This window comes from Tetrao urogallus (genome assembly GCF_951394365.1).
Source record: "Tetrao urogallus genome assembly, chromosome: 6".
Classification (NCBI taxonomy): Eukaryota; Metazoa; Chordata; class Aves; order Galliformes; family Phasianidae; genus Tetrao; species Tetrao urogallus.
In genome coordinates, this window is record NC_136819.1 from 36,094,735 (window position 1) to 36,120,038 (window position 25,304).

Sequence of the window (25,304 nt, forward strand, 5' to 3'; positions counted from 1 at the left end):
AAAGTTGATACAACCTAATCATCCAATCTGTCTGTATAAAAAATTATTAAAAAAAAAATTATAAAAAAAGTATAAAAAACATTTTTGAGATATGGGTGAGCCACAAATCCAAACACAATGACAATTCTTTCTTTATCTTAACTATGTTTGTGCAAATCAACAAAAAATGCCAGCATAAAGGAGCCCAAAATCCTCATGGGGAACCACCAAGTTTAACAGTTCCAAAGAAATGATTAATGCAGCTAGAGAGAACCAGCTTATACAGTATTTATTCTAAGCAGTAGTTCTAATACATATTGAGGTAATGGGCAGTACATACACAAGGAATGATCATAATACACAGATCTTACACTGTATTTACAAAACATTAAATCCTCAACAATGCAACCACCTGACAGTGTAAAAAAATATCACTCTCAAATGCAAGCAGTTAACAGTATTCCTTTCATAAAAAGGAATACAGCAATAGTGTCAGAAGTCCAACCACTATAAAGTTCTCTGATAAAAACGTACATTTAAAAGAACATATTTTTAAAGACACTTCTGACACTGCCTGCACTTCTGATACTTCACACAATCTTAAACAGAGCACTTTTTTTTCTGCTTTTGCATATTAGCTGTGGCTGGCTAGAACATTGAAGAAGTGAAAAACTTCATCTTTATCCATCACTGCCACCTCAGTTGAACATTCAGTACATAATACTGGATGATACACTTCCTCCTCTTCTTGATTTGACTGTACAGGAGTAGTTTCCTCGCTGTGCTTCCTTTTCTTATTTCTTTTCTTTATCTTCTTTCTGTATTTCAGAATTTCCTCTTTGTTAACAAAGCAGTTCATCACAAACATTGCCCTGTACTGTGTTTTGTAAGATTCATGTCTATGGAGAAGAAGAGAAAATGCAAGTCATACCACTGGTAAAACTCTGCTTCCATGAAATAAGGTATCATCTCTGGAAATCAGATTAAAGATAGGAAGTGCCATGCCAAATGGCTGAAAGCCATATAAATATGAAGTTTTGTAAACAGAACAGTCCCAACTACAAAAAATCACAGAAATAATTGAAGCTGCCTGTCTTGTTTTTCAGGAACGTACATAAAAACACACTGGTTCGCACTGAAATAAGCACCCCTGGAGTACAGCTTGGTATTACACAATCATGCATGACTATTTAGAGCTTATGATAGATAGGCAAAAATCTTGAAGTTGTGAACGCAAGTGACTCAAATACTGGTATTTATAACCTAAAACATTTCAAGCCTGAAATTCTGTATGATAAACAATCGCACAACACATTTTAAAAATCCTGCCTACAATAAAATATATTTTTCAGCAGTCATCTGTATATCAACTGCATAGCTGGAGTACTTAGCAAACTTCAGGTCTGCATCAGCACATCTGTCCAGCTGCAATTTCAGAGCAGCCTAAGCCAGCATGGTTGGCTGCAGAAGTCCTGTCTTGACTTCCAAGGCTTGTCTAACGGCATGCTGAGGTATTTTAGTTTTTTGAACCCACAGAAGACAAGCCTGACAGTTTTCTGTCAGCTTAGCAAACTGAAATACTTTACTAGAGAAGAGAGTCAAGGAGTACCAGAACCAGCAAAGGAAAGAGGAAACAGAGTGAGAAACAGCACCCAGCACTGAGATAACTTCAGGCTGCTGGAGAATTTCACCTTTAATCAGCAAAAGTACTCAATAAATTAGAGGCAGTTTATTCCTCACTACACAGAATTTCTTTTTCCTTTGCTCAAAAATGCAAAGTTTCCTCTTCTGCCCAGGTTAACAGTAGTAATTAGGGTTGTAATGCAGTGAAACACTGGAGAACAGCAAAACAAACTATGAATTCACACCTAAATGCTTTCCAGATACTACTTAACGTAACTATACTCAAAACCACAACTGCTGGTACTCAAACCGAGAAATAACATGCTGCCTTGATTTTGCTTAACCCTGTCCTAAAACAGACGCTTCAACATGAAAATAATAGTTGAAATAACTCTATTCCTTTAACCATCAAACCAACATAACTAGAAAAAACATACAGCACAGAATCATAGAATGGCCTGGGCTGAAAAGGACCACAACGATCATCTATTTTCAACCCTCCTGCTATGTGTGCAGGGTTGTCACACTAGACCAGGCTGCCCAGAGCCACATCCAGCCTGGTCTTGAATACCTCCAGGGATGAGGCACTGACAACATCCAAAATGAACTTCCAGTTTAGTCCCATTTTTCTAAACACGTTCCTTTATCTACTACGCTAAAGTCCTTCCTTGTTCTTCTTCATCTCCATGGTTGCAGGTTAAACTGATCACCATCATTCTTTTAAACTGGTATTCACCTACACACCTGATTCACATATAGCCATCTTCTCTTTAAAAGCCCCATGTTGCAAGACAGAATTAATCAAATTGTTGAACACACTAAAACTGCAAATGACTCAAAGAGAGACATTACAGAAAGACTTCTTATTGTTCACTAATTACCTCTGACAGTCCAGGCATAAAGTTGTCATGCAAGCAGGACAATTTAAAACAGCATCACTGTTTGGAACAGATGAAGGTTTTGTCTGTTGTGGCTGCAGCACCCTTCTTTGATTACGGTATCTACCGAATGAAGTGAGGAAGGATAAAAAAAAGTGAAATGACACATCCTTGCCCATCAATTTGACCCTCAAATATTTTTTAAATTAAAATACATTGGTAATACCTGTCTCCTTCTCAACAACTTTTCACTAACTGAAACAACTAAATATAAGCACAGCGGAGAAAAACCATACTCAAATATTTTTCCATTTCATTTGTATAGATTTTCACCCAGAGATGTGCATACTTTTGATGTGGATTTGTGCCCAATAATCATTTTCCTGGAGAAGACAGGTATCTCAAGAACAATCTCTGTTGGTAACATACACTGATGTGCTTTTCAACAGACTTACATCTCTCCTCTGCTGCAACAAGTACTTTTCACCCTTCCAAGAAACCTCAAGTAAAGCAGTTTTGAACTATTCCTATTACACATTTTTCATCAACACCACAGTTATTTTTATAAGATCTATAGACTGGCTTAGTAAACTAGGAAGTTTTGACTTTGAAAAACTGCATGTTTTAGCATTCTTTAAAGAACGCTAAAAGTCACTTTAAAGAGTCCATTTCCAATATATATATGCAGAAGTTTTACAAGTTTTTAAATTCCCCGTGCCATAAATTCTAAGACACTGAGTGAACTTGACAGTATAGGGTTTTTCTATACGTTCAGCATGTCTACTGGAATGTTTCAGTTTATGGTAAACATCCTATATTTATTTACAGTCTCTTACCTCCTCCTCTGTGAGTCTACCCACTCTTGGTCTCGACTGTCTTCTTCTGGGTCATATAGCAGCTCATCATTGGTAAGAATCCGACGTTGCTGATGTTTTCTTTTTTTCTGGACATCTTGCACAACTGTAGAGAATTAGGCAAGCACAGGTTCCATCGGTTAGATATATGATGATTCTCTACTCAGCTGATCAAAAAGTAGTAATTTTTTCAATTTTCATTTTAAATACCTGCAATAAATGTAAACTAACTTGTAAATATCTAGTTTACCCCTCCTCCAAATAGACCACCCCAAAGAACTAAAGCACCTTACATACATTGGGATACATCATAAAGTTGCATGAACTTTGTTGAGACTACATAGGCTGGTAACTGCCCCCAAAAGGGGAATAGCTTCTGATGCCCTGAGAGGATTCTACTGGATCTGAGATACAGTAACACTCTGAAGATGCTGTCTTCTCTCTCAGCCCCTTACCCGTTTTGTCTTCATCTTCTGAATCAGAATCAAAGTAAATGTCATCATAGTATTTTGAAGTGGTAGCAGATCCAGCCTGCCCAGTGCTTGAAGAAGTACCTGTGTGAAATTGAAAACGGTAAGAACATCTCACCAAAAGGACAACATGCATACAGCCCAGAACAAACCTTCATCTCCAAGCTGCCCGACTCAAGAGCCCCTCAGTCTATTTATGCATGTTAAGCTGCAGCTCTCCCAGTTTATTCCCATGTCCTGACCAACCACGTTACTTGTATTATTTCATTTACAGGTGAAACTGCTCAATTCCTTCGAGATGAACCTCAGGTATGGTTCAAAGGAAAGTTTATTCTCTTATTCTCTAAAGTCATACAAAAGAAATACAAGTGTGGCAAACTGTTTCATAAACTTTGATCAACATAAAATCTAAATGAGAAAAAACAAAAAAACAACTACATCTCATACATTCTGTACTAACTTCATACAGAAAGTTCATAAAAGGTTCAGATCAATTGCCAATCACAACTACCACAGCCAGTCTGCACCAAAAGTCTCTGCACTGGGTGCACATAGTATTGTAAGTGCTTTTTGTTAACTGCAAACACAGAATTATAGATCAAGTTTGACCACTAACACAAACAAAACCATTAAATCTGCTGCACGGGAAATGAAGTTCCTACATTAAAACAAGCACTACATCAATACTGCAGAAAACTAAGAACACTTCACCAGATGTTTTGTACTAGGTAAAAAGAACGAATCTTTAAATGCCAGAGCAATCTACAGCACCCAAAACAGTATATAAACTCCAGAACGGATAAATCCTTTACACAGTTTCACCACTTGATGCAACTTATAATTATGAGCACTTTGGGGATTAATATTTTTCCTGACTCTTTTCCCCAGTCGATTTGGGATCTTAGGATCGTAACCCACCATATGCCATTCCTTTCAGCAAGAACATGCTCCAAACATGATAGCATCCTGAGCCACTGGGCAAAGAGACTGCAAACCACTTGAAAGGCTTCTAAATATACACGCGAAAATTACTTAAAACAGAAGTTACAGAGACACTGGGGAAAAAAGAGGGCTGACCATAAAAAGAAAAATCACAGTGTAACAGGAAATTAGAGATTCAGAAACAACAAAAGCAAAAATCTTAGAACGGATGAAACAAATGCATTCAAGGTACCCAAGTACCCGTTGCTGTGGAACTGAAGAGCCATTTTAAGACCTTTCCACAGGTCTCAAACAGTACTCCATTGCCACTGCAACCCCCCCTTCAGCTATAAGAACACATCAGCTCCTTAACTGGACACCACTTAACTCTCAGTTTCAGAGGCAAGCAGGTGTCAAGATTGATTTACCCATTTCTGGTGATTTCCATTTGCCTTCTATGTTTCTCACAGTGGTGTTGAGCTCTGCCTCCATCTCCTTCTGGAACTCATCTTCACTGGAAGATTCACTCTCCCCAGTCAGGCACTCCCGTAACAGCTTCCGCTTCTGGTCCGGAGTGCCGTGCAAGAGCACATCCACCTCATCTTCAGAGCTACAAACATTCAAACATCACACACCTAATTATTATTAACAGCTCACTACACTGACTAATTAGGACAACCACCGTCTGAGCTGTGTCGAAATACCGAGGAGCATTTATCCGTGTATTTATGCGAAATCCACCGACCTATTTTATTATTAACCAGATTCTGACTGGTTTTAATGCAAAGGAGCAACTGACTGAGTACAGCCTGCCGCTAGGCGCCAGCAACACGGCTCCGGGGGCTCCGCGCAGCACTCGGCAGTTCGGTGTGTCGGGGATTACAAAGGCAAACACCCGGGCTCCAAGGGATCGCTGCCGTGACTTGTGGCGGACAGACCCCTCACACCCTCAGCGGCCTCCTCCGTTACCGGCAGCACGAGACAGACCAAAACCTGCAGCGAAAGGAAGCGGCAGCCCCCAGCCCGCCCCGGGAGCCGGCTGGCACCTGCTAAGCGCTCGCTCCTCGTCGCTGGGCTCCTCCACCACGTAAGGGTCGTCCTCCTCCCGCAGGCGGCTCATGGCGGCGCCCCGCCCCTCGCTGACGGCCCGCTCCCGCCACTTCCGGGCTCTGCGCGACTTCCGCCGGAAGCAGCACGGCCCAGGCCCAACCCCCAGAAGGGAACGCACGCTCCCCCTCCCTCCACCGAGCACCGCCCCGCTGTGCTGCCCCCAGCGGCGCGCTAGGGTCAGGCTGAAGGTTGAAGAGACACACCCAATAGCAAGAGGCTTGAAAAAAATTTAATGAGCTACTAACACTGAACAACGAGGACTAGTCTAAAAACTGTTCCCACAATCCTACTTAAAATATTTACAATTGTGTTAGCTGTATATACATTGTAGTCTTTTGTCCCTTACAGTCTATTTATAGATGAGTTCCTTAGGAATTATACCTTTTTATCTGGAAGATGAACAGCACAGTATTAGTGTAGTTGCCATTAATAGAAAATAGTATATACACGACGTGAGTTGCTAATAGCCCCTGGGCACTGATAACCACACGTCTGAGGCTATGCCTAAGACGTTCAATGCAAAGAGCACGTGAAGCTGAGGAACCTCTGTCTTCTGTTTAGGTTAGAAACCATTCCATGTGCAGTGCTGTGGTTTACTACACTGCGCAATTCATCCTATTTGAAAATAAACCTAGCCCTCCATGCAGCAGTACCGGAGAGTGTAATTACAGAGACAGCCACTGACATTGGTTGGCATCTCCAAACAAACAAACAAAAAAAAGCCATTCACTGGAATTCTGCTGCTCTACTGAAGGGCTACAGACCCATACAAAGCAGCAATCCCCCTGATGAATGATTAATCAAGTAAAGCCTAATTTTATGACATTCTGAGATTATAGAAGAGAACAGCAGCTCTTGGAAGAGTGGTGGTTCCCCCTTGGTGGTTCAAGGGGGAGAGAGAGAGCATTCAACAAATGACAGTGGATTCAAACAACATAAGGCGTCCAGAGCTCTAAATCCAGTTAGCAGGAGATACAGTTCAGGCATTCCTTTATTGGGTATGCCTTTACTAGTTATTTTCTGAAGCAAAGCTTCTCATTTGTATAAAAGTGGGGCAGTATTACCTTTTCTACTGAATACCCTTCTGCCAGTTTATTTTCCCCTTCTGGAAAGAAACCGGCTAGCTCCCTTAAAAAACACTTCTGCCAAAGAAAATGCAAAGTCAGCACTAAGGTAAGAAAAAAAAAAAAACTATGCTCGATAGGGAAGTCACAGATGAACAGAGGCAAACAGGTAAACCTGAGAATGCAAGTGAAAAATTACCAAGTGAGTACTTCATGTCAAATCAATCTGGTACCTGTTTTACAGGATGAATAAAGAAAAATCTACTTAATCTGATTCACTAGAAAATATTAAGCTTATAGATGATACAATGTCTGCATAATTTTAGAAAAATCATTGATTTTATGGTTTATTTTACAATAATTGGATTAGTCTACAAGTTAAGGCAAACATACTAATGTATTTGCTTCTCCTTTTAAATCATAGTTATAAAGGTTACACAAAGTTCTTCAAAACTTCTAAGAAATGTTCACAATTGAAAAAAAGATTAAGTTTCTCGATATCAGTAAATGGAAAAAGCTAAGACAGTGTATACAATGCATTATAGGAACAATAGTCAAATATCTAATGGTCATAGTTAAGCCATTTGAATAATGTACTTCAAATGGTGAACTTCAGAAATTAATTACAAAAGTAAATGATTGGCAGCTGTATCATAGTATTCATAACATGTACATAATTATATTGGCTAGTTTCACAAGAACAGCATTTGGTTTCTGAACAATGAAAGCATATAATGATTAAATAAACATGAATATGCATGAATAACAAGTAAGCTGTTGCTTTGTATAGTCTTGAGCTACTTTCAGGTCTTTGTTTTAACTTTTTTTTTTTTTTTTTTTTTTTTTTTTTTTTTTAAAGGAAGAGCTCACTTATGTGCACTTTGTCAAACAATTTCTCCAGGGAACTATAAATGCCTACTTAAAGTCATGAAAACAAAATCCAGGAGGGCAGCCCTTGTTAGCGGGAGGACGGAGCGTAGCTTATGTGTCACCATTTAACACTGCCAGGCAGCTCTGCAGCAGCTGTAAGTTACCCTGTAAAAATACAGAAAAATATGACCACATCTCCTTGTACATTCAAGGTACAAGAAATGCTTTTTTTAAAACAGCAACAACAGTCATCATTAAGGGAAAACAGATACACGTTAAGTATATGTGAAGACATTTAAGGAAAAGATTTTTGTTGACTTTAAGAATGCTGTGTCATGACACTGAACTTGACATTCAAAAATAAGCACTACTACCATTTCCATGTTGTTTTTTTTTTTCCCCACGAGTTTCTCACAGAAGATCTAGTTTGGCCAATATCAACTATTCTATGCAGAGCAGTCTCAGCAAAAAAGTTCAAAGCTGTAAAGTTTTCATTCTTTACACAGAGTTGCCATTACCCTGTCACTGCAGTATCATTCCCAAAACAGAAGCATTCATACACGCAAATAATGCTGATTTTATCAGAAAGTGTTAAGCAGTGCTTTGCAATCTTCTATCCATAGCAGCCATTTCAGCTTGTAGTTTTTTTTTCCAAAGATGGGCATTGTGTAAAAGACTTCTCCCCACAGATTTATATGCTTAGCTGCTTGATTTAGCCACGAAAGTTTCAAAGCTGAGACTACAGAAAGCATTATTAGAACATTAACTAAGTTTTATCTCTGCAGGCAATTTCTGCCCTTCTTTCCAAACAGAGATTTAGTACATCAGTTTGTAAATGATATTTAAAGAATTCTAACTCTACCAGGTTGACTTTCAGATTTCTAATTGAATTTACAGAGCTAGCAGTTAAAAAGCTACCACTGCCAAGTATGCACAAGTGAACTGCTGGTAAGCCAGGAGATACTCTGCAGAAGAAAACAATATATTATCAGTATTCACATTGTTTTGTGCATTCAGTTATACTCAGATCACTTTACATCACCGTCTGTTCACTCTTAAACAGCTGTACTATATTTGTTCCCCATTCTGAAACCTCTCTGTAAGAAATAATAATAGATTATTAACTGCTAAATGTAATTCCTATCAGATTCAGGCAAAATGCAAGGACAAACCACTCTGAATGCCCTGTTGTAAACATGGGAGAAACTGCTTCCTTTTAAAAAAAATCCTCCAAAAACTAACCTGAAAACATGTCTCCAAACAAACAAACAAAAAAAACCCTGTAACTAATCAGTATCAGAAGTTGTAATTGTGTAATTATCAACATCCTTGATAAATTGTCCACACAACTACTGATGAATGCGTAATTCTTACTTTTTCACAGTTGAAAGCCTACCAAGTGACCAGTGGTAGATACACAAAAGGACGTTTGTTTCTCTGCCTGAAACGGTCAGAGATCATAGCTCTCTCCTCTAGCAAGGTTGTTGTTTTTTTTGGTTTTTTTGTTTTTTTGTTTTTTTGTTTTTACAATCCACATTAAGCAGTTAACCACATTAAAACAGAAGGTATGTTAGGTCTACCAAACCCTTTTCAGACTTATTCAAAAGACATATTTCAGTTACAGCTTCAGTAGCTTTTTGTTCTTTCATGTTTATAAGTGTAGGGGACAGTCACAAGCTGCTTCACTTGGCTTGAATTCTGTGATATGAACAAGCTCCGTATACAGGAGATGTGTGTGGACCTGGTGGCCCATCTTTGCAGTGTATAGGATTCATAAATCTAAAGGCCCTATTATTGTAACATTTAATTATTAGCTAGTAACAAAGTCATTAATGGAATGGATTTAGTTTTCAGCTTGAAGTACTTCTGGACTGCATGCCTGTTACCTATAGCAGAAGTGTGACAAGTGATCTTTTGCCTATCTCTTTACAGTTCAGCAGGAACATGAAATAATTTGCAGTTCATGGGCTATTACATAGCACAAAAAGGTTCTCAGTCATTTCCCGTCTCAGTATGACAGCCTACTGACACACAGGCACACCATTCGTTTTCATTAAGTTTACGTTCACAACAATAACCTTATTTAAGTTATAGTAAATGAAGGACAACAGAGGCACCATCGCTCTTTCTAGCTGCAACATTTTATATACTTGACTTGCACCAGCACAGCTCAAAAGTCCTCCAATTTCACATTCAGAAAAGTACTTCTTACCAACTCAAATTCCTGAGCACTAAAAATTACAGTTATTGGTAGACTGCGGGGACAGAAGCAGGGAATAAATGACTTCTGACAAAACATTTAACCAAATCCCTTAGCTGTGGATTTTGCTTACTTTCTTCTTCTGCCAATTCCAAACAAACATCTGTTATCAATAAAGCAACAAGGTGTTTTTGTTTTTGTTTTTCCTTACATCAGAATTTATAAAGGCAGTATATATTTATATTTGTGGGAAGATCTTTGTGTTTTTTGTTTGTTTTTTTTTTTGTTTTTTTTTTTGTTTTTTTTTTTTGAGGGAGGTAGCTCAGTTAAAATTCCTGTCATAACACGAAGTGCAGCCAAGGCTCTAAATGTTTTAAGTATACTTCAGAAGTTTCACCAAATTTCAGACCATCAGTCCTCCCTTCTTGAACATGAAAGCACAACAAAAGAATGCCCCAAAATCCAATGGTAAAATACTGAGTAGGTTTAAACACAGCTTTTGCACAACGTGCTTGAACACATGTAAACTACAGCTGCTTAAAATTATTAAGAAACACAGAACAGGCCTAAAATACTAATTTTTTTAAAAAATAATAATTTAATTCAACATTCTCTTGCTCCACTGTTAAAAAGTCTGATCTGCTTATAAAGTATATCTACACATTATGCTATGCATCTGCTAAATAAAATCTTTTGTTAGCATTGCTTAGTTGAAGGCAAAAAGAGTTCCAAAAGTATACACACAGAACTGATCTGACTTTAGTTCCTGACTTCATACAAGTCTCGTATGATCTCATGCTTAAGTCTGCCCTACTTATCAAGTCCCCAGCATCTGGATAACAGGAAAAAACACTTCCTATCTCACAAAAAGAAAAAAAAATCATGAGATGAGACTGGCAGGTACTCGTGCTAAAGCAATAAATACCGAAGAGTTAGCAAAACATAAAACCACAGTCAACACTGTCTTCAAGGGCATAAGTTTTCTAAAGACAATTCATACCAGGCCCTCAGATATATTTTACTGATATTATTCTTATTATTTAAAAAAGTTGTGGAAAGGTTACATTTCTGGAAGATGCTTATCATCAGACTCCTCTCCCTGGATGTAGGAGTGTGTATCACACAAAACTAATGCAGGTGTTTTGGTTATTCAAGCATTTAATGCTTAAAGCCAGTTGAAATAAAGGCCAAAAAAGGACCATAATTACCTTAGCATGCTTTAATTCCAGTTCTGCTAGTTCCACTAAATTTTTTCTGAATGCTGCAACTCTTCTTGTCTTGAAGTCTATCAATTCTATATAAAATAAGATTGGATTCATTAACAGTATTATTGCTAGTGCCTCGACTTTCCTTCAAGAAGAAAGAGTTTAGTGATGTCTCATCTAGAAGAATAATTAGCCAGATTTACAGGGTCAAACAGTTCCTTTAACTGATGAAGACAGAAGAACCTTGTATGAATCTGTCCCAGATGAGTCAGATTACTACTTACCCACAACAATCTAAGCCTGAAAAGCAGTACAGTTCCAGGAAAGAGGCCAACATGTAAAAAATACTGCCTTCCTTTATAATTACTGTAACTGCATCTTCAGTAAAACCTCATTTCATAAACCCTCCCTTATTTACTATCATTGTTGAACAGACTGCATAAAACCAAAAGGTGAATTTTAACAGTACTCAAAAATATCAGGCTTGCCTTTACTGACAGCAATTGCCCTTTTATATCTTAGTCTATGCAAATAAGAGAGGGATAAAAGATAATCTGCACCTAGACTTTGCTCTGCCAAGCAATTACAACATTGATATTACTGACTAATGAAGCTATCAGAACCAAAGGAAAATATCATTTGAACTGTCCAAAATAAGCAAATAGTAGTTAGAAAAAAATAACACTTTTGCGTAGGAAATGCAGAACAAAATCTTAATCTCATTAATATTAACTCAAATTCCATTATTTTTCAAGTAGTAACACAGAATCAAAAGCCACCCAAATACCTTGTTTTGCCGATTCAGATATTTTCTCAAATTTCTGACAGCATATCTGCTGAGTAGTTTCAGCTTGCAGCACATCTTTGTTTTTTGCTCTTGCTTTATCCAATGCCTTATTAGCATTTTCATAATCCACTAGTGACCTAGATCTTCTATACAGGAGATCCTATAAAGGATAAAGGCCATACAGAACTTACACTAATGTACTCAAACATTTTAGCATATACAAAGTGATAAAGAAAATTAGATTAAAATTAACCTTTCATCCCATATATCTAACTAAATTATTTTCATTCATTGTATTTCATCCTGCAAGTCACAGAAATGTCCATGCTGGATCAGGCATGCAATTTAATACTGTTTGGTCTGCATCTTGTCTGACAGAAGCTAGCACCAGATGGCTTAGATGATACTGCAAAAAGTCTAAGAGAAGGCAATCATGGGAAATTTAACAGCTTCTTAGATTAGAAACAAACTGTACTTCTGATCTGTAGTCTAAATATAAACAGGGCTTAAGAAATAGCAGTATTTTTTTTTGTGCAGCAGCTATTGGTGTGATCTAAATACAGACACTTTCTGCCAAACGCTTCTATATTCTACTATTTAATCATCTTATATCAAGCAGCAATAAAAATGAGTCTTTTTAGGTACAGAATATCCAATCTGCCCACATTTTCGTATCAGCGCTTGCAGAGAACCGGAGTATTTATCTTCAATATTAAAATGAACAAAACAAATCTGCTTGCAGTCTACAGCTTGACAAATTTATCAAGTGCTCTTCTACCGTTTTTAATTACACTGCACGTTTTAGCCTTGACAAGTGGTTCATACAGCCCAAATAACTGCACTGCTATTTCTTATATAAAACTGAGATAAAATTTGCACAGTTGAAGGAAAAATAGAAGGCTGGAGGTGGTATTATTTCAACCTCTCCATTTAAAAAAAAGCAGTCTATTTCTCCCACCACCCACCCTTTATTAAAAAAAAAAAAAGAAAAAAAAGGGACACCAACCCACCAAACACAAAACATAAGTTTACCTTAGCAGCTTGAGATTCCCTTAAGTAGTATTTCAGAAGATCAGAAAGTTTAAGATCTTCATCAGCAGATACCCGGGCCTCTATTTTCTGGGGGAAAAAAAAACAGTAAGTAAAAACATTGATTTAAACATCCAAATATCAGACATATATTTGTATGATGTAAATACAGTATGAACTATGCAACAGTGCAAGACACTGTCTTCTTCAAAAGTTAATCATGCATTTGTGATACAATACTTAAACATGCAAAAAGGGAAACTGTATTAGTCTTTTCTATTAAAATGTGACAACTGGCTTTCTATTTTAAATAAAAAAAGCTTTTTTCCCCCAATTCCTATTACTATTATATACTAGGAAAAAAATATAAAAGAGAAACAAAAACTTATCTGGTATGAAGACTTGTACAAGTCTAGTCTTCAAGATCAAATGAAAACAAATTTTAAGGCTCTACTTTAGTAGAGCAACTGTGTAACTGAACTGCATTAAATGGTTCAAAATACTACTCTGTAAAATTTGTGTTCTGCATTACTGCACTTAAAACAGACATTTCTATGAACTTAAGAGTGTGTAAATGCATTTTTAAAAACTTAAATTAAAAAATTCTAAAACCTAACATTTGAGGTCAAAGCAAGTTATCTCAGAATTTCCATTTCCTTCAAAGTACCTACTTAAATACAATGTTTCTGTTTAGGAAAATAACACTTTTCATTCAAAACATTTCCTAATTTGTGACATGCATGTGTAGAAACAGGGCTTAACTTCAGAAACAAGCAACACAACCACTTCTTTTTTTTTTTTTTAATTAAGGATTATTAAGGGTTACATTTCTTTTTTTCCTTAGTAAGTTCTATGATAATCAACATGAAATATGAAAAGCAGTCTAAGCATTTCAGAGGCACAGCGCCTTTACTTATTACACAGAAGAGAAGACTGCCAAAAATTCAGTAGACCAAGTACTCCTAAGGATCAATCATTTTACAAACAGATGACTGAAAAATTTATGCTTTTTCATTCCTGAATGCATGCTGCTTACATATTCAATATCACAGTATCCATAAAACATCTCCATCCTAATGCATAATTAATGCCAGATATCCTGGTACTTCAAAGATGGATACAAAGAATATATCTACAAAGATTTCAAGATACATACCCTTGTTTTATCAAATAATTCCGATACCTTCAGAAAGAACCTGTAGGAAGGAAAGAGCTTATATTACATTATTGAACAGTCTAATCAGCTTTCTATAAATCAAAATATGTCTGGGTATGGCAACAGAGACTGTAAATGCACTGCTTATAATTGTCATTTACAGAATCTTAAGAACATTAGGAGTTTCAAACTGCAGTACTTCAAACATTTAGGAATTGTACAACTTCAGAAAAGGTAAAGAGAGAAAGTGTAATGTAGGGATGGATTTTACTGCAGAATAATTTAACAGCTCCTCAGAGATCCTTTAACTTCTAGAAATTAAACCTAAAATACCACCATCCTGGTTAACAGTCCTACACAGTTACCAGTTCTCCTTCATAACTTTTCTCTAAACAGTAAACACAATGCATGCCCTACTTGGAATTCAGTAAGCTTGAAAAGCAGCACACCTTCATCACAGGAGATGATACACACGTTTCACAGCAGTAGACTGAATTACAGTAGTTTCATTTTGACAGGGGACAGATGTGATTCCTGACAGACTCTAACAGACTACATCAAATCTCATTATTATAAACAAAGTAATTGTTTATAATCATTACAGTAATCTGTAAGGTATCACAACATTTGGAAATATACAATTATAAATCAGGTAAAGTGACAAAAAAAAGTCACCTTTCTTACACACCTATCTATTGTAACACTAGTAAATGTTTGCAAGCATTAACAAACATCTTTAGCTAGTTAATTTTTACTTTCAGATACATCAAACAGTTCACATTCAAGCAAACCACTGAAAGAGTGAAAAAACATATCTGCACATAGAAACCTCCTGCTATTTTCAAAGCTTTCGGAATTTCCATTCCTTTACTTTCCTAAAGGCAGTAATAAGTTGCCAGAACAGCAAGGTTATCTTTCAAGATGCTGTTACAGGAACGTCCAAGAAATCTGTACACTCAGACCTGCGATACACCCTTGTTGCATTCACTGAAGCACTTTAAAAACTTTTTTAAAAAGTGAGAGTTGAGGCTTTGTCTGTTCTGTGAGGTATCATTGTCTACAAACTACAGAAAACAATAGCATTTTTCCCAGGAAATTATTAAAGCAGTAATATTAAAGCAGTCTCACATTACAGAACATAAATGCTAGTGAAGAAAATCCCTTAACAGGATACATCTGCAATAAACTCTGTTCTTCTCATAAGAATAGTGCTACCAAACTCAGCAGGTCATCATTAAGACTGCTATTTAGCAAATTCCCCCGTAAGCTATTAACAAAATCTTACTTGCATATATCTGTGGAGTCCTGTGTTCCTAATGCATATAATGAAGAACCAATTCTATTATAGTCATCCGCCACATCTAGGAAAAAAGCAAGCAGTAGTTTTACTATTTAATTTCTCTCCTTTCTGGAAATCAAGTTCCTTTATTTCTTCAAGAGTTCTGGCTTTTGTTTTGTTTTTCCTCCTACAAGGAGCATGCTTTAATACAAAAACAGAAATAAAATTTAATTTATGTCATGTATTATGAACTTCACACAACAAACATGGCTCTTACCAAACTGCAAAGACTGTATTGAATATCCCTAGATAAATTACAACTAGCACCTGCTGAGTATGTTTATTGTGCAACATTGTCAAGTTTTATTTAGAAAACTTACAGAATCAACAGTTGATGTTCAGAGTTAAATTTGAAGTCCAGAACTATTTAAAAGAAAAAAAGAAAAGAAAAATCCATGTGCTTCAGGGTATTACACTGCATATCAACTGTGAACTACCAAAATACAGTGCTATATGCACATCCTTTCTTGCATGTGTTTAATTTTCAGAAAACCCTTACCCATCAATAATTAGTGACTAGCTGAAGAGGAACTGGAGTTAAAACATTTTAAACAATAAAATCAGAAGCAGAGTTTGTGAAGAAGGCTGCCTAATCTGACTAGTGAGATATTGCTACACACAGATTGCTTCTTTAAAAACTTCTAGTGTGAACTCAACAGATCCAACCAATGAATAGGAAACTATATTTGTTTCTTGTTTTTGTTGTTCACAGAAATGCTTACATTTGCAAAGTTTCTAGATGAACTACCCTAAACATATGAATTAATTTTCTTGTTTCTTCAGAAGCAATTCTCATCATTAAGCTTGGACTTTTGTTCAGAAGATTGAGTGGGTCACCATCTATCCAATTTATTTCTCCATATAGCCCAAGCTAATTAGCATAGCTGGTCACAGTGAAGAAGGGTTTAAGGTTATTATAGGTTAATTAACTGTTAATTAAGGATAATTAATGTCGACTATATTTCACACTTAAACATCAAATACATTGGAAATAGGAAGACATTTGCACTGTTAGCTTTGAAGTTCTCTGTAGATCAATGAATTACAGATTGCCCATTTCCAAAATAAGCTTCTCAAGTTATGGGAATTCCCACTGGTGTTTCATAGAAGTTGCCATTAGACATATAGGGTTTGAGTCTGAAAAACTGAAATCAAGGGTAATGAAAGTCAAGCTTGTTATAGTTTTCTCAAAACACAACTATATTTTCCTAAAGCAAAGGTTTCCTATTTTCTCAAATAGGCATAAAGCAATTGAGAAAATTATCTACAGCTTCAAAAAATGACATTAGCTAGCATTCAGCTTTGGAAGAAATATCAACAGCAACTAATCAGAGAATCTCACCTCAGCAACAAAAGGGGTCTTGCAAACCAAGCTACTGAATACAAATTCCAATCCCCAGTCTAGAAGGCTGAAAAATGGAAATCAGATCTCCCAGACTATAACTAACAGCCCAAACAGGAGTTTGTTACCCAGTAAGTCAATGCAATTCCTCGTGTGCTAAGAAACTGCACTCTGATAACCACAAGCTAACTAATAGAGAGCAACTTCATTAGGAGTAAAATCATTACTAATGCTCTATTACCCACTTCACAATTTAAAGTCTAAGAATCAGTCTTCAAAAAAAAAAAAAAAAAAAAGTACATGAAGTTTTGTTTCTCTCCAAAGGGACTGAAGAGACCTTCAGCACTGAAACATGCTGTTCATACTCCATCCAGACTACTATAGCAAAGGTTAAATTTTAAAACAATATTAAACTTTGTTTTTCACTACCAGAAGACTACACTTTGAGAAATTCATCTTTTCTTGTTAAAAAGTAAAAACTATTGCTCCTCACAAATCATTTCTGTGTATTCTAGAACAGCTCTCCTTCAGAAAAAATAACTCACTTTTATGTGATCTTGTCATTTTATCAGATTTGGCAGAAGCATCTTTGACTCGGTTGTGGTATTCTACAAGGAATGTCCTTTCATGTTCAAAGAAATCATCCACATCCTGGAAAAAAAAAAAAAAGACGATTTAAAAAAACCTCAGATTTCACTCATTCTGTACAGTGCAAATCGCACTGAGAGAATGCGGATATACTGCTGTTACTGTGACATGAAATCTATGTTTATCCAAAACATTCACGTAAACTGTTTTCCTCCTTACTTATTTAATCATGATCTCATGTTTTATTACAAATTTGTAACAAGCATTTCAAAGGTCTAAGTAACTAAACCAGAAGCGAAGAAAATCAGTTCACTACTACCGATCACTTTGTTGATAGAAATACAGGATAAATGTCAAGTACCTAATCAAGGACACTAACCAAGAAACAGGCAGGATGGAATAGTAAGATAACTCAATCATGCAAATGAAATGGTAACAATACAGACAATACAAACTTGCAGCACTGACCTTTATGGCAGATTTCTTTTAAGGTTGCAAATGTAGGTAAATTTAAATTGTTACTATATTACCTTTTAAGATGTGTGGCTTAAAGTAGAACTCTAAAATAGCACGGATACTCAATAAGACCTAATAGACTACAATACAGGCTTTGAACAACATGCTTTTTGAGTAACCACTGCTGGTTATTTTAACTTCATATTTTTTTCTCCATCTCATAATTAATCCAGTGTTATACCCTCTGTCCAGAAAATTTGAAATTCAAGATTTTATTACTAGGAACTTCAGCTTCCATTAATTTGCTTGCAAATGGAAAGTTAATATCAGAAAAAAGAAAAAAAAAGACCAAAAAACAGCTTCTGCAGAATTTTAGTTATAAAAACACTATTTCAACATTAGGAAATGTTGAAAGAGAAAGACAATGTTAATACATTTCTAATCTTGATACATTAAGCAGCAACTACCTTTACTCCTGAAACAATGACACCATCAGCTGATTTCACCATATTTTTAAAGAAGTCTTCCAGTTTCTCTTTCTTATTTTTCCCACGAACACTCAACTGAAAAAACAAATTCATATATCAAGTTACTTCTTTTGCTGGAGGCAATAGTAGCTTTTTTTTTTTTTTAATTCTAGATATATAAAGACATACCAAAGCTTGCTGCTTCTAAACCAGTTTTCCTGCTCTCTACTTAACTGAGCTCTGCATTAAAGGAAATAGACCACCATGCACCCAGAATCAGACTACTCTGATTTACTACTGTCCTTTATACCTACCATATTCTTCCATTAAATAAAAGAAAATTCAGCAATATTCTAGCAAATATATATGACACCAAATTAACGACACACACGTGTCACTTATCAATAATACAATACTCATCATGCATAGTATAACCTGAGTTAAACTTCTATTACCAGATTTTGCTCTTCTGAGTGTAGAATGACAAGTCTCTCACTTTGAGAAACAAGAAGCATTAATCCCTCAGTGCATTGAAGATAATGTTGGTTTCAGTCTATTCACGCTTTTTCTTCCTATCTAAGTTTGTCAAGTATAAGAAAGATGGGTTCCTTAAAAAGCTGGTATTTCTAAGTCAAACAGCAAGAGGATTCTCTGTAACACATCTTGAAGGTAAGTACGTATTCAGTCGAACCAATATTTGTCAAGATTTCTATTCCAACATTCAATGTTGATTTCTGCAATTTTAAAAAAGCAACTAAAATACATTTGCAGAATGAGCAACCACCAACTCTAACACCAAGCAGCTACTATGAACTCAGACAGATTTCTTTCAATCAACTCAGATAGTAACTCAGTATATAACATAACTCAATATATAAAATAACAGAAGATTCTATGGATAGCCACAGAATCTACATCTCCAGAAAAAAAACTAAAGTTTCACCGACATTATTTAAAGAAAAAAAAAAAAAAAGAGAGGAGGAGGAGCTTTCTTTATCATAATGCTTCAGGAGAAATCCTCTGGTTTTGTAAATTCTTTTGCAACAGAATTTAAACCATTGTTCTAAATTCTGAAAAATTTATGTGTTTTTTTGTGTTTTTTTGTTTGTTTTTGTTGTTTTGTTTTTGTTTTTACACCAACTCCACACCCCATCCCAAGTTTCAGTCAAGGAACAGACAATTATAACACCATGGGAAATCACCACCAAAAGCTAATCTTTTTAATCCAAAACATAATAGATTCCCACTAATATTTTTTATTTTGACACTAGAGTATTTGGTTGCCCAGGCAGCAGCAGAATTAACTCCTACAGACATTAATGAACTTGCAACTTAAAATACAAATACGTCAAGGAACTGATGCAATTTGCTCCAGGAGGTAACGCTTTCTTAATCAATTTTCCACACCACCATAAAAGTACATCTTGATTTTTCTTGCCAGCAATCTAGTTTTCAATACTCACGTCCTGATTATATTCCAAGAAGACATGGAAATTTAAATCCTTTCTCAAAATAGGATGTGCAGCCACACGACACAAGAACACTTCATGCATTGCAACCGTCTTCTTGAATATTGCCAAATATTCGCTGAAAACAAAAAATAAGAGAGACTAAGAATTTCACTTGAAGCAATAAAATTTGAGGTAAGCCCAATAAGAAGCTTTAAGAGATCCTCAGTAAGGACACAAAATTTAAGTAGTAGAGGTTATCATTCTGATACTTTTGTATATTTATATATATAAAGACACACATATAAAAACAAATAGTATAATGTTAATATGAGGGGGAAATTTGAAGCCCTAACATATTACTGATAGATTTTTAAAGAAGACTCAAATACAATCTAACTTTTAAGACTAACACGGATAGGTTTGCTGCAAATGTAATTTCAATTGTGCCTTTTCACAAAAGTCAAGAAATTGAGATAGTTAGTAGATAGCAGACGCATAATTTCTTTCCTCCCCATCTCCATCCCCTTGCCTATTTGCACCCTCCTTCCTTACTTAAACATTCAAATCATTTGGTTAGCTCTTTAAATAGCAGCCTCTTATTCCATGATGATTTAGCCTTTTTTTTAGGCAGATTCTTACATGGATGTCTTGCTTCACTGTGGCTCTAAAAGTGAAATTAAGTGCCTTTGGTAAGTACAACCAAAACAATCACATTTAACCTTTACAGTTATGTAGTTGTTCAGATCAACCAACTCAAGGAAATACTCGTTTGTGATTTAATGAAGAGGATGGCATTTTTATTAATACAAGTTTTCTAAAATTCTTCTTGCTCTGCAAATTCAATCAGTAAGATGCAACTTTTCTAGAAACAAGGAAGGGGCCCTTTTCCCCATTCTGAGGGAAAATAGTGAAATGATAATACTTTTGCTTCCACTATGTGTGAGGAGGTTAAGATTTACATACCAGCAAACCAGCAGGGCCAGTGTTGGGAGATGTTTGATCTCAGTGAGAGTAGTAGTCATTCAGTGAAGACAAAAAAGGAGGATGCAGAGGATGGAGGTGGCAGAAGAAACTCAAAGTTTTCTGTGTTATCCAACCCCTAACCAGACCACAAGAGAATCATGATCAGGGCCGCTGGAAAACCAGATTCTTTAAAATGTAGTGTTTTACTAATTTCCAGTTCTCTGTATATGAAGTGTATATCTACTCTGCTATAAATTATGTGGTATGCAACACTAACACGGAGTTTTAAGATATTTGCTCACAGCTGCTGGCATTTGGAGAGAAAACATCAGTTCTAAGAGTTCTATGTACCTCTCTTGCCAATTCAGAGCTCTTGATAGAAGCAGTCTAGAAGCAGTGTAAATATACACTTGAAAACTGAAACCAATGACAGGAAAAAAGATCAAAGAAGTGAGTGCATGACAAGGAAAGTAGAAGGAGCCAGGAGAAACTTTACTGCGTAACTCAACACAGAACAAGACAACTAAGTTCAAATGTTTCAGTACATGCTAAATTGGCAGTATGTGAAGATGCTATTTTCAGGAAGTATATTCTCATTGTGCAAAAAAAAAAAAAAAAAATTTCAAGAAAAAAAGATTTTCTAGTAATTGCTTCCTGTATTTCTTAGGGAACAGAAGGTTGGTATCTACGTTTACAATACCAACCACACGCAAAAATCCCTAGTTCAATTACTATATGCATAGAACTTATTGTTTGTTGGGGAATGAATGGGGAACACAGAAATAAAAAAGACATGGGCTACCTCCTCCCTTTCCAAGTGCTCTGTGAAGAAAGGGATCTAACTAGGCTGTTGTTTATCTTTTCCTTATAAAAGAATTCTCAAGAACAAGCTGACTTTCTTCCCGTTTCAGAAGCTTGTCCGTGAAATAGTCATAATTTCTAAGCAGTGATTTCTAGAATTTTCCTAATGGCTCTGATCATGATCACTAAGATAACCTTGGTTATGTAGCAACTTGATTTTCAAGCTTTTATCTCACAGAGAACCACTGCAGTGAAATCAGAAATATGGGACAGCCAACAGCACTAAAATTTGAAGGGAAAAAAAAAGGTAGTAATCAAGTCTACATACGCCTCCAGTTCTTGTTTCATCTTGGTGAATTCTTCCTTAGTCATCGATCCTTCTCCTTCTCCAAGCTTCTGCAACTTTTCCCTTGAGGCATCAAAGTCAGGCCTGGGTGGTGCTGGTGGAATCTAGAAACAAGTAACTTTTTTAAATTCGTTCAACTTTTGTTCCATTACTGACTGGATACTATTTGCCTGAGAAGGGTTCCTGCAGCTTTTTAATATATGGCTCTCTTGTCATTTATTAAGGCATTTACGGATAAATCCTCTCATGAATGAGTTAGGTATCTGGAATTAGCGTGCCAACTTTCACCAAATGTCCTTGAAGATTACTCAAGAGCTAACTAAATGGCTTTTGTAGTTTAATTACAACAGAATTCAAGCAATACCTAGCTTTCCCAATGCAAGGAATTAAAAAAAAAAAAAAAAAAAAGACCAAAGCATCGAACGCAGGGTGCAGTTTTGGGCTGCAGATGGCTGCGCTCAGACTGTTCTGTATTTCCTTTTATCATCAGTTTTGGTTTATTTGGTATGGATTGTTTCTTCTTGAAAGAAAGAAAGAAAGAAAGAAAGAAAGAAAGAATTCTACAGTCTCTTTCACACCAGTTATAACTCTCAAAATTATTAAATTAAAAAAAAAAAACCCCACATTCTGTGCTGCTTGCAGGAACCAGTTTTTTCCTGTGGCACTGCTGACATTAAAGATACATCTGTTGAAATAACAAAGCATATAACAAACAAGTCCCCAGGTTATTGTCATAACAGTATTGAAAGAAAAAACGCTGCAAACTGATCCTGAATTGCTATGAATAATGAGAAATAGAACAAATAAAGCTAAAATGTGCTCAAATTTAAGTTCGCTGATATTTTTGCATTACATGAATTACAGAACTAGCAAAATTCAGAATTTACTCAGAAAACTGTTGAAAACTAGTTGCTAGAGATCAAAGCCCACTCACTCCCAATACCTCTTACTAAAAAAGATTAGCTCAAGAATAGTATGACTTCACAGATTATAATTGTAATCATTAGTGAATTAGAAATACACATTAAAAATACACACTGAATCAATGGGTAATCTCACCCAAACACAAATACCTAACTTTCACACCAGGATAGTAAGTATTTCTATCCGTAATTAAAGTATGAAGAGGCATCCCATCATAAGGTGACTACTTTGAGGACATATCTTCCTCGGACGCATAAAATAAACAACAAAACATGTTAAAGTTGTTAACTTATGTATTAATGTGATCTGTATTTCTAGAAGGTTTTTGGAGGGGATTTCGTTTTTTTTCCCCCTCAAACTGTTTTATGGTAAAGTCATTCTGATCTTCAAAATGGAAACTGAAAAAGCCTAATTACTAGTGCTCAGTTACTGCACTCTGCCATTGCAGATAAAACAAAGGCAACATGAAGCTCTCAGCTAAGTTAAACATTAGCTTACAAAAACAATATCACCAAGTTATACAGTCTCCCACACTTCAATACTGTAGAGCAAAAATATGCTAGGATATATAGATTAATAGATAAAGGATATATAGATTAAGCTACTAACTCCTTAGTATTAAAAGACAACCATAGTGATTTTCCTCCAAATTTGCTTTAAACATAAATTTTGTGTAATTGTATAAAATGAAGTAGTAAAGCATCTGATCTTGTTTTAGTAGGAACAAACACCTGCTGTTTCCATCAGATGTAAAAGCAGCCTTGAGTACTCCTCATGCCCACAGAAACCAACACACGTAAAACAAAGTAACTGTCATACTTACAATATAGCCAGCATAATCCTCATTCTCCACAAAGGAATCATGAAGCCAAATGAACTCTTCATGTTGCCGAACAACAGAAAATTCACTTTGTTTGAAATTTGGTAAGGAGCTCTGGAAAGCGAAAAGGAGGAAGAGTTACGAAACAACAACAGAGAACAGCTTTTCATTACTATATTAAAAGAATCCTGAAAAAAATATCGAAGTATATCCCTGTAAAATAATAATAGTAATAACTCAAGCATCAAGATAAGCATCTTACCAAAAATTCATACAGCAGTAATTACTCCCATCTCAATTAGTGCATCAAACAATTGGAATGGCTTGCCCCGAGAAACTATGCAATCTTCACCATTGAAGATATTCAAAATTCAACTGGACAAACCTTAAGAGACCTGCTCTGCTTCACTCTCATTTGATGGTGGAAGTAGGGAGAGGAGAAAGGACTAAGTGATCTCAAGAGATCATCTTCAGTCTCAACTATTCTGTGATTCCGCACTCAATAAACCAACAAGTTTACAAAAAGAAGTCAATACAAGCTGTAACTAAAAATGACTCTTGAATACAATTCCATTATGAAATGTATTTTTAGAATTTGAAACCATGTCTAGTCTAAGTAAAAAAACTACTCTGAAAAATACTGAGGTTTATCAAAGATTCTACCTACAAATAGGCTGATTAATAGGCATAGAAATCATATGATAACACACCAGTGCAAAAAAAGAATGTTACTTTATTCCATACTTTTATTTTTAACTTCCATTTTTTGTCATCATTTCTTTGAGCATCATTACTACATGGTCTCTTAAACATGAAATAATGCTGTTCTCTCATCTGCTTTGGAATATTTTACAGTTGCTTCCTAAACAGCTTAAGTAGTTTTCTTTTTTATAATTAAGAAAATGCTCAATGCACAAACCCAGGCTTTTACCTTTGTATGGACAGTGAACTTCACTTTGTCCCTCTCACTGAGTGCATCTGAGATATCCACTTGCAGAGCAGCATCAGTCTGGAGATCAACATTTATTGCTCTAAGCTAAACAAAGAGAAAGAACCTATTAGCTTAAATATATATATATCAGCTAAACATACAAACATGTTAATTGCATTTCCCTTATACTTTCCTTTAGAGGAGCCCCAATCTAACGTGACAAACACCTTTAAAAGAATTATGAAAATAATTCATTTAAAAGAGCAACATTAAATAATCATGTAAAGATAAATCATGTAAAGAAGTAACTAAGAGTCATAAAGGCTCCTTTAAGAAAAAAAGTGGCCCTATATTTCAAAGAAGGAAGAGCTATTAAAGAGCTGGTTTGCTCACATTGTCTTACACCATTCTTTTGTTTAAGATGCCCCAGATAGATCAAAAGTGCTAAACAAAAAACAAACAATCAAAAAAAAAAAAAAAAAATCCTCTGAAGTTCACAGAGCTAAGTCCTTTTGGACATATTTTTTTTCTGAAAAAAATAAGATAATCTCTTGAAAAACAGCATAAGAAATGGCAATAAGACTAGGAATCCCTGTTTTTTTTTTTATTTTTTCCACTGGACATGAAATCTGAACTCCCACAATATAATTCAAGTCATGAAAGAAAACAGCAAGACAATCAAATACAGAAAAAGAAGATAACTACCTGAGCACAGTGATCAGAAGAGGCA

The 25,304-nt window shown here is 35.7% G+C and overlaps 2 protein-coding genes across 2 annotated transcripts in view; both read right to left on the reverse strand.

Annotated features, from left to right (window-relative positions):
* Window positions 1-613: 613 nt before the first annotated feature.
* Window positions 614-5,845, reverse strand: EAPP (E2F associated phosphoprotein; the record flags this gene model as incomplete). The annotated part of the gene is made up of 6 exons (XM_079537822.1): window positions 614-878; window positions 2,484-2,603; window positions 3,317-3,440; window positions 3,790-3,888; window positions 5,154-5,335; window positions 5,772-5,845. The coding sequence occupies 6 exons, from the start codon at window positions 5,843-5,845 to the stop codon at window positions 614-616; spliced, it is 864 nt and encodes a 287-aa protein (XP_079393948.1).
* Window positions 5,846-7,661: 1,816 nt separating this feature from the next.
* The window catches only part of SNX6 (sorting nexin 6), a gene marked incomplete at its 5' end in the record, with an annotated part of 31,691 nt that continues 14,048 nt past the window's right edge, over window positions 7,662-25,304 (reverse strand). Inside the window, 12 exon segments of the mRNA XM_079537458.1 lie at window positions 7,662-7,934; window positions 11,178-11,263; window positions 11,962-12,121; window positions 12,994-13,080; window positions 14,147-14,186; window positions 15,432-15,507; window positions 17,373-17,478; window positions 18,339-18,434; window positions 19,802-19,925; window positions 21,882-22,003; window positions 23,647-23,757; window positions 24,575-24,679. Of these exon segments, the coding sequence (XP_079393584.1) occupies window positions 7,881-7,934; window positions 11,178-11,263; window positions 11,962-12,121; window positions 12,994-13,080; window positions 14,147-14,186; window positions 15,432-15,507; window positions 17,373-17,478; window positions 18,339-18,434; window positions 19,802-19,925; window positions 21,882-22,003; window positions 23,647-23,757; window positions 24,575-24,679 (1,167 nt within the window). The 3' untranslated portion in view covers window positions 7,662-7,880.